General features: G+C 36.1%; 1 protein-coding gene across 2 annotated transcripts in view; it reads right to left on the bottom strand.

Annotated features, from left to right (window-relative positions):
• Positions 1–14,861, bottom strand: part of nkain2 (sodium/potassium transporting ATPase interacting 2) — a 1,184,136-nt gene that overhangs the window by 612,883 nt on the left and 556,392 nt on the right. For both annotated transcript variants that reach the window (XM_028797243.2, XM_051924104.1), the window contains exon 2: positions 1,616–1,753. In XM_028797243.2, coding sequence (XP_028653076.1) covers positions 1,616–1,753 — 138 coding nt within the window. The remainder of the gene's footprint in view (positions 1–1,615; positions 1,754–14,861) is intronic.

Raw genomic sequence — 14,861 nt, 5'->3', positions numbered from 1 at the left:
GGAGCTGAAGTCAGCCATATACAGAATACACTCTATATGCACCAACCACTCAATAATTCAATTTAAAATCTTTTATGAATCACATTTACAGTAGCTTGTTAAGAATTGTCCAAGATGTATCCTGGACAAGATCCATCTAGCTTCAGCATCACTAGACCATTCATTTTGGGGAAATGCTCAAAATTAACATAATTTTGGACAACAATCTTTAAATACTTATCAGATAGCCTTGGAGTTACAATCACTCCTGACCCATTAACAGCTATCTTTGGTGTACTCCCACAGGAGCTTAAAGTAGAGAAAGACAAATTGATTGTAATAGCTTATACCACACTACTAGCACGTAAACTTATCTTGCTTAAATGGAAGAATCCCAATCCACCTTTTATATCTCAGTGGGTAACTGATGTTCTAAATTATTTGAAATTGGAAAAACTCTCGCTTAGAGGATCTGTCCAAAAATTTTCTAAAACATGGCAAGAATTAATAAAAAAATTTAGATTAAGCATTCGTGTACAGAAAAAAGATGCTTTTTTTTACTGCTTTTGGCTCTGAACCTTTTCTCTTTCCCTCAGATGGGGGTTGAATTCTTCTTTTTTTTTCATGTTTTTTTTTCTTTGTTTTTATTTCTTTGGTATACTTTCTAAATTGATTTTGAGGTAATTTGTTGCAGAAATCCTGCAAATTTTATCTGCTTGATCGTATACTATGTTACTTCATTGAAATTAATTTGAAAAATACACTTAGATTTTAATTTATTTCCTTATTTTTTCATTAAACATTTTAAGGCTCAAACTTGTGTTTCCTTCAAAAAAAACACATTTCTTTCTTTGATTTTTCAAAATTAAATAATTGTACAAATGAGTAGCATCTTTCCCCACCTGGCAATTACTTTATAAAAAGAGGCTGCAATAACGCTACACACCAGTGCACATATACATGGGATCAATGCTGGAGGCATATTATTGCTTGATCGACACTGTACCCATTCAACACATGTTTCCATGAGCCTGAAAACATAAACTAACTGTACGAAAGGATCAATAAACCACCAAAACAATTAGTAAAAATGGCAAATAAAAGAAAAGCAGAATAAAAATGATATAATATGCATAGATCCTGACACTTATCCACATTAATATAGTTGCACATATTAAGAGAAAAGACCAATCCAGGACAGTTCATTAAAAGGTGAGCAGAGTGTAAGGCATTGAAAGTTAAGAAAAAATGTATCAAAAAAGCCGTTGAATAATGTACTGGTGCTTCTTTTAATAATGATGGATAAAATAATAGTAGGCAGGTATCCTCTGAGGAATAGACCCTGCACATAAACACAGCATAATTTCCCTTACATGACCTTCCATTCCTTGATCCACTGTGTAAGGCTTTTAACACTTAGATTGGTTAGTGAATTTTAATATATGCTTAAAATAAATAAATAAATTGGATATATAGAATAAAGATATGGTATCTGTTTTAAATTATAGTTTATTTTACACTGAAATTAAAGTTTCATATTGTATATTTTTATATTAATAGTGTCAAGGCAATTTTTGGATTTTGACACATTTATTTACATTTACATGTATTTATTATACAAGAATATTTTACTTACCCCAGTTACATATCGAGGTCTGAACTGAACTGTTCCAAAGAGACCAAGTATCACTGTGATGATGTGGACAAAATTTGTTAGTATCGGTGCCCATTGGTATCCTAAAAAGTCAAATATTTGCCGCTCCAATATGCAGATCTAAAGGAAAAAGAAAAGGGAAACATATTTTCAGGTATAAATGTCACCATTTACAGCATTTTCAACTGCACGTTAGAATGACAGTTCTAAAAAAGCTGTATGAACCAGCCATTTATTTTTAAACGTACTATACCTAATCTAGTGCAGATTATGCCTGAAGAGGGTGTTAGGTAGGAACTAATTCTAAGAAGGGTGATTTTCCTTCACAGGGTGCACTTATACTCCATCACATGAGGCCAATTTAGAATCATCAATTAACCTAACATTCATTTGTATGAGGGGTTCAATAAAATTTTACCCAAACACATGGGGAGAACATGCATACTCAGCTGTAAAATTTATAAAACTTGAATACTCACAGAATTATGCACAAAATCTATGAATGCAACTTTCCACCCAAATGTTAGGATTTCTAAAAGAAAACATGATGTGGAAATGTATGTATACTTACAGCAACGGTAAACTTTCAGAGAAACTAGGAAATGACAACACCCTTGATCAAGCAGGGAAGTTCAGCCAAACTACCTAAATGACTGAATTTCTTCCGATTGAATTCTTTCATAATCTCATGCCTTGCAAGTTGTGACCATAAGGGGGCTCCACTGAGCCCCAAACCCAAAACACAGCAATACATCACACGTTACTATAATAAAATAAAGGATTTTTATTCTCACAAGACACTTCTTCGCTCCAGTAATCAGCCAGAATTATAATACACAATCACATATCACACAATTCTTCCTCTTTCTTTACCTCTGAGTGTAGCCTGCTACTGCCCGACACTGACTCCCTGAGGTGAAGCAGCAGATTCCTTTTATGCTGGACCTGGGAATGTTTCCGGTGTCATGCTGCATCCCTGAGGAAGCACTTCCCCGACACAGCCCTCTATCAATTCCCAGGGAGTCTGACAGGACTACATGTCTGGACTCCATTCCTGCAGGTGTCCCGATTGGGTTACCATATGAGGACCACTGCCACCTAGTGTACATGGGTTGGAACCAATCCCTGTCCTTGGCTCTTTCCAGTCTGTTCAATCAAATATACCTGCTGGATAAAAATTTATTTCCTTACACCACTGGCCACTTAGCTTGTGTGGAACAGCCTCTGATTCAGCCAGAATGCCCTTTCTCTTCCTACAAAGTAAAGGATTATACTAACCACTCTGGATATTTACTTGGCCCTTCTCTCTTTAACACAAGAGATTGCTTGCTTAATCATTGATATGTGCATCTAATGATGCTTACATTTTGGGGGATGGTAGTTTATACTGTAAAATACAGAGAAAACATTGGTTATTTGTGAAGCGGTAATATTATGATCATTCTGTATTTCTAATTATTGATCAGCATTCAGAAGCAACCATGCAGCTCCAGTTTCCCCTTCTCTTCCTGATTTGGATTGCTCTTAAATGAAACACTGCCAGTCAGGTATAACAGAAATCATCATTAGATGATCTTGACTAACTGAATGCAGCAGTTCCATAGCTGACCTTCCAAATATCTCAATCACAGTCTCCATTTTTTTTCTTTCTTCTGACTTTACACAGAGAAATCGCATCCACACACCCTGCACTTTATATTTTTTTTCCTTTTATATTTGTATCTGTCACAGGTGATCACTTACAGTGGTGTACAGAAGTATTCAGTCCCCTTGAAAGTCTTCTCATTTTTCTGCATCACAAAAGCTTTATACACATATTTATTCATTCAGTAATTTTAATGTGAATTCTTATGCTGCAACAATACATTTCCAAAGTATATTTACAGAAAATGGTTTATTTTGACTTTGTAAATATATTGTTACAGCATAAGAGTTCACATTAAAATACTGAATGGATAAATATGTGTATAAATCTTTTGTTATGCAGAAAATTATGCTGACTTTCAAGGGGACTGAATATTTCTGCATGCCTCTGTATTCTCCCCATGAAACGTTAATGGAAAGCCACACTGTGATTTCTGTTAATTCCTTATACTATAGGCAGTGTTCATTTAAGAGTATTCTAGATCAGGAAGGAATAAAGTATGGACATGCTTTGTGTACAGAAAAATCAAGGAGCGCAGTTTCTTCAGTGATTCAGAATGATCAGATTATTCCTGCTTCACAAATAACTGATGTTCTGTGCAGGAGGTGGGCATTTTAACTATTAAGTGAAGTTAATAAAATCGGCTCATCTATCTATTGTATGCTACGCTCAAAAGTATTCAGACAAGTAATAGCTTTAAGATTTTTTTTAATCAAGAATGTGCTTAAGGTAAGATATTTTTGCATATGTGAAATCCATAGACTAAAGCTGACTTCTCTCTTGTGATCTCATGCCTTGCGAGTAAAGGAATGTAATGTTCTGGGCATGTAGTAGTCCTTAACACGAGAGAAAGCTCACTTAATCAGCAGTGTGAGCGTCTGATGATGTGTGAGTTTATGTGTGTGTGTGTGTGTGTTTGCTGGGCAGCTTAACTATAAAAAAAAGTTAAAGCATCAGTTATTTGTGAATCCAGAATATTCTGATTATTCTGCATTCCTGATCACTGATCAGCATTCACAAGAAAACAAACCACTCCAGTGTTTTCCTTCATAAAGAAGGTTGTCCTTTCAGCAAATGGAACTCTTAGCCTTCCTGACGTAGACTGTCCTTCAATGAAATGCTGCCAATAAGGAATACCAGAAATCACCATGTGGTTTTTGATCAATGATAAGCTAATGTTTCATGGAGTGGAAAAAGGAATGTGCAGCAGCTGTAATCAATGGTTTCTAATCCCTCAGCTTTTGAGAGTGATGGGAGCGAGAGAAGTGGGCAGGACAATTGGGGGAGAGACAGAGCACGGCGAGGAGGTGAGGATCTGTTCAAGTGTTTTAAATAATGAAAAAAAAAACAGAAGTGCTTTGAAATTAAGATCCCCCAAACCAAGACAGTTTGCAAAATAAAATGCGCCTGACAGGCATATGCTCCTTGTATAAAGTATGAACAATAATGACAATAATGTTGAAGCAAAGATGAAGCTAAATGGAGATGCTAAATTAAGATGGCTATACTGTGCCAGCCTGTAAATCAAAACCATTCTCTTCAAACTAACATATATACAGTATGTGAATCAAACTATATATCTAAATGGATGTATCAAAACCAATGTATATATCTCGATGGATGTCTCTGTTGATAATCAATGTATGTATATCAATCAATATATACTATATATATCAACCAATGTATATATTGGAATGGATGTATTCCAGCCAAAGTACATATAAAAAACCAACGTAACTCAACCAATGTATATCTATATATATATATATATACAGTCGACCCTTGATATACGACTGGCCTGACATGCGAACAACTTGATTTACGACCAAAATTTTTGTTTTGATTTACAACCAACATCTTGCATTACGACCTGAATGCGGTCACGTGTATCCGCTTGCGCGATTGTAAACAAACAGCTGAGAGCGTTTGTAAGCGCCAGTCGGAGCCCAGATACATGTGTTTGTGGACGTAATTTCGGTCAGTGAAGTGATTTATATAATTTTTTTCGATAATTGCTAAGGAAGGAAGAGAAGGTAACGAAGGTAAAGAAAGCGATCACAATCGAAACGAAGAAGGACATTGTGCGGAAATATGACAGTGGTGTTCGTGTGACCGATCTCGCTAATATGTACAGCATGTCGAAATCCACCATCTCGACAATTTTACAAAGAAAAGATTTGTATAAGGAGGCTCCTTCCAAACAATAACCACCTTCCATTTCATTCTCCTCCTCCTCCCTTCCTGCAGCCCAAAGATGTCAAATTAAATGGTGAGTACAGTATGAAATTGTTATTTCTGGTAGACTAGGCACTTTTTATAACTTTTTTGTTAGTACATTAGAAAAATTATTTGTGTTTTGGTAAATTATGCACATTATACAACTCTTTTTTTTATTATGAAAAGGTTAAGTAAGTGTTGCTGTTGGGGGTTCGGAATGCATTATGGGTATTTCCATTATTTTTTAAGGGAAAAATAGTCTTGACTTACAACCAACTAGAGTTACAACCAGCCCTCGTGAACGAATTGAGTTCGTAAGTCAAGGGTCCACTGTATATATATATATATATATATACACACACATCAGAACAGATCTATACAAACCAATGTATATCTATATCTCAACCAATGTACCTCAGTCAATGTATATACCTGAACGGATGCATCCAAACCAATGTATATATTTAAACCATTGCATTTGATCCAGTATATGTGTCCGAACCAATTTATATATTTATGAACCAATATTGTTTTCCTAAACAGCTCCTCATAATGTCAAAGTAACACATGTACAATATATAACCAGCTAAGCATATAAACTCAGGGGTTAAAACAAGACTTTCTGGTTACCTCTTTCACTGTAGTTTTTTTTATGGGTTACAATTATTGGAGGAAAAAACATATTTAAGGTGTGGTCATTACTTCCTTGAATGTGACAATTAAAAAACTTTATCCAATAAACATTAAAAAGATGTTTTGTTGAAAAGCAAAGTTTGTTAATTCCAGGTCTATCTTCACAATTTGTCTGGAACCATCAATCAATTTTACTATTCTGTTTGCATGGAATATGAAAATGAGTGTACTTTTGCATATGTCTATAGTTAAGCAAAAGAAAACTAGTAAGCTTTTTAGGAAAATCAAAAGAGTGAAATCTGTTTCATAGCCACCATGAAATGTTTCAGGCATGTCACAGAACACTCAGTCCCATCACAAAATCTTGTTATTGACAGGACAACCAGATTTTCTCAGAACAAATATGTGATGGTTACTCAGATGGATGTCTTATAATTATAAAATCTGTAATAATTTTTACATATATTTCAAATTCTCTGCTACTTTATAAAGCCAGTTTTAGAATACACACCCATATATTTTTGCTTCGAATAGCACTGCTAACATACTGTATAAGGCAACAACAAAGAACTACAGGAATGCTCTACACAGCTATTCGAACTTAAAGGCTATATTATTAGTACACTTTGGAGCAATGTGCTATATATCAAGCCAGCCATGACAACAGAAGAGAAAGGAGAGGATTTCATAGGACACACACTAGTAACCTTACATTTCATATCAAAGCCAGTCATCAGCGTTACTGACAGTAACACTGACAAATAGACTACGATTTATAAAAGCAGAATTTAAATTTCTTTGTGTGAGATTCTGAGCTTATTATATTCTGTCTGTACACTACATTTTTAAGTGAAAGCAATCCTACGTAGGGTATTATATGGCTAAAAGACAATAACTGACATAGGACTATCACTGTTTAAAGAGCATGAAGTTTACAGTCATAGAAATCAGGTAGGTCAGGTGTTGTCTCTGTTGAACAGAACTGTCTTAAATACTAGACTATTAAAGACTTTTAAGGAATAAATTAGGACACCAAAATCAGGTCTGGTAATTGAGATTATGTAGGGAAATACTGAACATCTGGTCACTTTGACATTTTATTTATCAACTATAAAAGTTTTTGGATACAAAAACACAATTTGGTTTTATTTGTGGGTTAACATATCAATCAGAAAGGAGATAATGTTAGTAGGTATCTAGACACTGACTCTTAAATTGAAATAAAAAAATTATACTAATTTAGGCAGGATGGCATTACTCCCAGACCCAGGTGCCATCTCCTGTGCTGTTTACAAATTTCTAACTTGTTTGAATATTTGTAGTTGTTTTTAAGTTGTGAACTAGATATCTAAAAAGTTTGATCAAGATTCCAAGGACATCCTTATGTGATAAATTGTTTCCTGGTTACTGTCTTTAATGGACTTCCATTGAGTTTAGTGTGATACCCTTAAGGACATAAGTCACTCTTTAACAAAAGACTATAATAGATCAACTTTATTGATTGAATTCTGAAATTTTGCAAACCTTCTTTAAGCCTGTATGCAATTTCGCCTTTTAAAGGCTAACTAGGTTCAGTTCTTTCAGACTCTGAGAGACTAAAGCATGCCATATACTGTAATCCACATATGTATTTAGTTGCACTACTCTAAACACCTTTAGGCTCTGCTTTATTATTCTTGTAATATAGTGACCAGAAATACACACACCACTTCATATGCAGTCTCAACTGCATGTTACAGAGCTGGGGCCTCATGTATAAACAGTGCATAAGCACAGAAATGTTGCGTACGAATGTTAGCACGGTCAAATCGCGATGTATAAAACCTAAACTTGGCGTAAAGCAACGCACATTTCCATGGTACCTCATACCCTGGCGTATGCAATTTCTCCGCTCGGTTTTGCAGACTGGCGGCACCCAGCGTCAAAGCAGTGCTACTGTTCCTGTGTGGTTACCCTTTCTTTCTTAGACCTACATTCCTGACGCGGCTTTATAAATACACTGAAATTAACTGCATATTGTTTATTAGTGTAATGCATCTGATTGTAATTAACCTGTAGCAATATAATGGTCCAGGGAATAGCCATAGTATTCTAAATACCATAACTGCTTTAGCGTTGTTACTCTCACTGCATCTTGTTCTTCTTTCAGCTGCTCCCGTTAAGGGTTGCCACAGAGGATCATCTTTTTCCATATTACTCTCACTGCACCACTCGGAGTATTTATATCACTGTATCTGAGTGGGGAATCACAGCAGCAGCTGATCGGAAAGAGAATTATCGGTATACAGTTTCAAGCACACACTACCTCACTCACGGCAAAACACGTCAAAGCTTTTCCTGTACGGACCTCGCAGTTAAGAAACAGTTTCATTCCAAAAACTATAAACACAGTCAATCAGTCCATCAAGTGCTCCTTGTAGAATTGTTTGTACTTATAAGTACAATTACCCCACTGTAAACTTGCACTACAGTTATAATATTGCACAACCTGCGCCACTTTATAAAGCGCGTATGATGACGATATCATTTTTAAGATGAAATGCAGCAAAATATGTTGCTTACAGTATACAGATAAAACTTTAACTTCATTTAAATAATCTGTATTGTTAATAATTAAATATGTGAGGACACGGTGCCGCAGCAATAGCTAGTTCACGGATAGCTCCTGCCTTGCGCTGCATTATTGCTGGTGCTGACGCGACACTGGAAGGATAGACAGATAGAATAATTAAACATGTACTACGAAGATATTTCAATGTTCCTTAAAAGTTTTGAAGAATCGGCATTCTAAGCTTACAGATGGCTTAACGTCTATTACAGAGCTGATTGTGTGGCGATTGGGTATTTGGAGAAAGAAAAGTAAGGACAGGAATTGGAGGTTAGTACGTTTGAAAGAGACAGTACTTCTGTATTAAATTATTTCATCGAAGGTCTCGCATGGCGCAGCAAGCCTCATGCGTGAGATATGAACAAGTACTGCGCCACCGTGTACCCATGTTTAATAACATGCTTTCATTCCTATCATCACGAAAAAGATGTCATCTCAGTATTTTAATTATTCAGAGAGCTGTAATATCACGAATGTAATGGATTCTGTGTCCTGTCGGAGAAAGAGAAAGAACGGAAGCAGGTAGTGATTCACACACATAGAGCACATAGAAGATCAAATACAGAACAAAGCATTTAATGTCCTACTTTAGTTACGATGGGATTTGAGAAACTAGTAAATTAAACGATTTTATGATGAAGTTTATGATGTTCTACTTTAATGACAAAATAAACTACGTGATTAAAGTGGAAATTTCGAGATTAAAGTTGACATTTCGTGATTTTTTCCCACTGTGTGCCTATTTTTTTTCTCTGTAAGCTTTCATATGACACTCAGATGGTCCGCTACGAGTCGCCTTTTCATGCCGACTTTGATATGTGACAACTTCTTTTTTATTTCGGGCACTGTGCGACTTTGTGAACTTGAGCTTTCGAGTTTCTCCAACACTATGTCACTCGATCAACTTTCTTTTGTTGATTATATCACTGTTTAAACCAACAAATAGTACGTTTTTCCGTTGCCTCCACTTGGTATTCGCTGAAATTCTTATATTTTCCCCCGTGCTTTTCCCATTGTCTTTTCACAGAAGGCTATTTATATCGATTTGCATATTCAAAGAGGCATAATTCTGGGAGGAGTTGGGGCGGGACAGAAGGCGCGTGCACGTGCGTTACTTTTCACGCTGATTGGGATTTATGTAGTGGAAGAACGTGAAAGTTTGTGTACGCACAGATTCTTGCATCTGGATTTTTCTGTGCATACGCACATTCCCACTTCTGTGCTTACGCCATGTTATAGTGTGAGTTCTACGCACGGCGTTATACATGAGGCCCCTGGTCTGTCACAGAACACAGAATTGACTCCTGTTTAATTCAAATCTGATGCATCTTCAATTTATTCAATCCTTGTCATGGTGCATCCAGTAAATTTAGTCTTGATACAAACCTTAAATTAATTGATAACCAAAAAATAAGGTGTATAATTAGACCAAGGGATAAAACCAGACCCTCCAGCAGGGGCATCTGTAATAGAAATTTACTTCAAATTAAAACAAAAAATATATCACCAGTTCAGAAAGAAGCATACAGTTTTAAAAAGTGCTTATTGAACATTCACTCTCTTGGCACTAAAGCTGTTTTGGTAAATGATATTATATTAAGTACAAAATCTGATCTGTGTCTTCTCACTGAAACCTGGCTTAGTAAATGTGACACTGTTCCCCTAGCTGAGGCGTAACCAGATGGATACTCGTTCCTTCATAAGTCTAGAAATTCTGGTCGAGGAGGAGGCCTTGGATTAATTCATTGTAACAAAATGCAAATCACTTCTAAGAATTTAGGCAACTTTACATCCTTTGATGCATTCATTTTAAATATTACAACAGATTCCAACACAATTATAGTGCTAGTCTACAGACCACCAGGGCCATATTCATTGTTCATGACTGAATTTAGCAACCTTCTATCTGATTTGGCTACGAATTATGATCAAGTAGTACTGATGGGGGATTTTAATGTACACATTGATGTGGAAACTGACACTTTTAGCAAATGTTTTACTTATTTGTTAAATTCAGTAGGATTTTGTCAGATTGTCAAAGGTCCAACTCATAATCATAACCACACATAGATTTAATTATAACTTACAAAGTTGAAATTCAAAATTTAAATATTACTCCATTAAATGAAGTTATTTCCGATCACTACTTAATTACATTTGATTTAGTCCTGCCCTTGCCAACACACTCCCAGATTAAAACAAAGACAATGCGACATCTAGATTGTAATTCTGCTTCAAAATTTATAGATACTTTGAGTAAGTCGAGTGTAATTGTGGAAAACCATTTAGATCAGTTAACATCAAATATAAACGTGGAAAACAATTTAGATCAGCTAACATCACATTATAATGTGACCTTGAGAGATGCTCTGGACGCAGTGGCTCCCCTTAAAACAAAAGTGATCAAAGCACATAGAAACTCTCCCTGGTTTAATGAAAACACTTGAGCTCTTAAATTAGAGTATCGAAAACTGGAGCACAGATGGAGAACAACAAAGCTACATGTCTTTCAAATTGCATGGACAGAGAGTGTTAATACATATAAAAAAGCCCTCTTTAAAGCTCGCTCAGAATACTATTCTACATTAATAGATAGCAATAATAAATATCCTCAGGTACTGTTTAGAACAGTGGCTAAATTAACAAATGGAAATTCAGATCAACAGTGCAAAATACCAACAGATATTAGCAGTACAGACTTTATGAACTTTTTCAATGAGAAAATTAAAAATATAAGATCCCAGATTTCAGCATCACAGTACAAACCAAATACTAGCTTAGCAGACACTGTCTCACATTGCACTCAGCACTTTAGTAATTTTAATCCTGTAACTGAGCAGGAAGACTTAACTTTAATTTCTAAAATGAAGCCCACTACTTGTTTCCTAGATCCAGTGCCAACAAAACTAGTAAAAAGTGCAATGGATGTTCTTGCAGCGCCTATTCTAAACATTATCAGTAGTTCATTATTGCATGGCACAGTACCTGATACACTAAAAGTGTCAGTCATTAAACCATTACTTAAAAAGTCAGACCTAGACCCACACATACTAAATAATTATAGGCCTATTTCAAATCTACCGTTTCTCTCTAAAATACTAGAAAAAGTAGTCGCCAGTCAGCTTCAGACACACCTTATGCATTACAATTTATTTGAGAAGTTCCAGTCTGGTTTTCGCACTGGTCATAGTACAGAAACAGCACTAATGCGGGTTGTAAATGACATTCTGATATCCTCTGATGAAGGAAACTCCACTGTAATTATGTTGTTGGACTTAAGTGCAGCATTTGACACCATTGACCATTCTATTTTACTGCACAGGCTAAAAAATGATGTTGGGCTTACAGGCACTGTTCTCGCTTTGTTTAGTTCTTACTTATCAAATCGAATTCCAATATGTAAAGAAATGTGCTGACAGTACTCCATCATTATACACAGAAGTTCAATATGGTGTCCCGCAGGGCTCAGTACTGGGACCTTTACTGTTTTCACTTTACATGCTTCCACTGGGATCTATCATTAGGAATCTTAATGTTAATTTTCACTCATATGCAGATGACACCCAGTTATACCTTTCTTTTAAATCAAATGAAGTTTCTCAGATGTTGACTTTAATTAGTTGTGTTAGCGAATTAAAGGAGTGGATGAATGAGAACAACAGTAATCCCTCGCTATATCGCGCTTCGCCTTTCGCGGCTTCACTCTATCGTGGATTTTATATGTAAGCATATTTAAATATATATCGCGGATTTTTTGCTGGTTCGCGGATTTCTGCGGACAATGGGTCTTTTAATTTCTGGTACATGCTTCCTCAGTTGGTTTGCCCAGTTGATTTCATACAAGGGACGCTATTGGCAGATGGCTGAGAAGCTACCCAACGTTCTTTTCTTTCTCTCTCTCTTGCGCTGACATTCTCTGATCCTGATGTAGGGGGTGTGAGCAGGGGGGCTGTTCGCACACCTAGACGATACGGAAGCTCGTCTAAAAATGCTGAAAGATTATCTTCATGTTGCTCCCTTCTGTGCAGCTGCTTCGTGAAGCGACATGCTGCACGGTGCTTCGCATACTTAAAAGCTCGAAGGGCACGTATTGATTTTTGATTGTTTGTTTTTCTCTGTCTCTCTCTCTCTCTGCTCCTGACAGAGGGGGTGTGAGCTGCCGCCTTCAACAGCCTTGTGCCGCGCGGTGCTTTGCATACTTAAAAGCCAAACATCCCTATTGATTTGTTTGCTTTTCTCTCTCTTTCTGACATTCTGTGCTCCTGACATGCACTCCTTTGAAGAGGAAGATATGTTTGCATTCTTTTAATTGTGAGACGGAACTGTCATCTCTGTCTTGTCATGGAGCACAGTTTAAACTTTTGAAAAGGAGACAAATGTTTGTTTGCAGTGTTTGAATAACGTTCCTGTCTCTCTACAACCTCCTGTGTTTCTGTGCAAATCTGTGACCCAAGCATGACAATATAAAAATAACCATATAAACATATGGTTTCTACTTCGCGGATTTTCACCTTTCGCGGGGGGTTCTGGAATGCAACCCAGTCGATGGAGGAGAGTTTTACACAAGGCGATGATTTTGCAATTCACAACTCATTGATTTCAGCTATTACACATTATCAAATACAATTAAGCCAGTAATCCAAATGCACATCATTTAGAAGTATATACCCTTCCTTTCTTCAGTTGGGTAAAAACAATAATAATTCTTCATTTGTTTTCATATCTATGCCCCTCTGAGTCACAGTGGATAAGACTTCCAGATAACATGGGTACACTTCAGCTTGTGTTTCCATAAGATTTAACTAGATTATCATTTTTGCAGAAGTGTGGTATATCTGTGTAAGCAAGCAGCTGAATGTACCTCATTAAAAAAGCCTGCTGCATCTTTTAGAATTGAGCAACCTTATTTGCTTAGTAAGGCTTTGAAAAATAAATAAAAATCTAATGATTTATTTCCCACCTCTCACTCCCTGTTTGGCCCTAAGCAACTTAACCCACCCACAGTAGTTGCCAGTTGTACATATACTGTATATAATTATACCCAAATCTTTCTGGAATGGGATTTACTAGAAAAAACTTTTTTTAACACCTAAGCCCAACATATCATAAATATGAACATTTTAAAAGGCTGATCACAAGAAACAACATCAGGGTAAAAGGGTGAGAGAACACATATAAAAGAATGATCTCTACGTAGCAGCTCACACTCTGCATTGCCAGTTTTGGCAAAATATTTATTGCAAAATGAACCAGTAGGGCAAAGACAATCATTCTCAACTACAGTATAAGCAGCAGTACTTGAGTCTAATCAGTATTGTTAATTAAAGCACATTTATATTTTATGCATCAACATCCATTTAAGGTACATATGGAGTAATTGCAATCCAATTTAAATGCTTTGTACTGTACATTCAAGTTACTGCATGCTGTGAATACACATTTTGTACAGTTGCATTTTTGGAAAATTTTCATACGCAAGCATCATGGGCAGTAACTGAGGAATGCCAAACAAATTTGAATCCATAATTAATATTCATAAAAATATGTATATTTTATGTTTCTGATGAGCTTTGGTGTTATACTAAAAAAAGATAATGCATACCATGTTGTAACAGCAGTTGAAGAAAGATAATGCTATTGCGTGTATATAAACGGTAAAACAAAATCATGCAGCAATGCATGTAAAATGTGAAAAAAAGGTTATATTGTTCAGATTTTAGACACTTTAGAACATTACAACAATCTGGACAAGAACAGATCGTTCAGCCCAACAAAGCATGCCAGTCCTACCCACTTAATTCTTCCAAAATAACATCGAGTTTGGAAAGACTCTAAAGTTCTACTGTCTGCCACACTACTTGGTAACTTATTCCATATGTCTGTGGTTCTTTGTGTGAAGAAAAGATTTCTAAAGATTGTGCGAAATTTACCCTTAACAAGTTTCCAACTGTGTCCCTGTGTTCTTGATGAATTCATTTGAAAGTCTTGATCCACTGTACTAATTCCCTTCATAATTTTCAGCACTTCAGTCATGTCAGCTGTCAGTCTCATTTTGCTTAAACTGAAAAGGTTTGGCTCGTTTAATCTTTCTTCATTAATTCATCCCCTGTAGCCCTGGAATCAGC

This window comes from Erpetoichthys calabaricus, chromosome 3, assembly GCF_900747795.2.
Source record: "Erpetoichthys calabaricus chromosome 3, fErpCal1.3, whole genome shotgun sequence".
In the NCBI taxonomy this organism is placed as follows: domain Eukaryota; kingdom Metazoa; phylum Chordata; class Cladistia; order Polypteriformes; family Polypteridae; genus Erpetoichthys; species Erpetoichthys calabaricus.
Note: the sequence above shows the minus strand (reverse complement) of the source record. Positions and strands in the feature narration are given on the sequence as shown.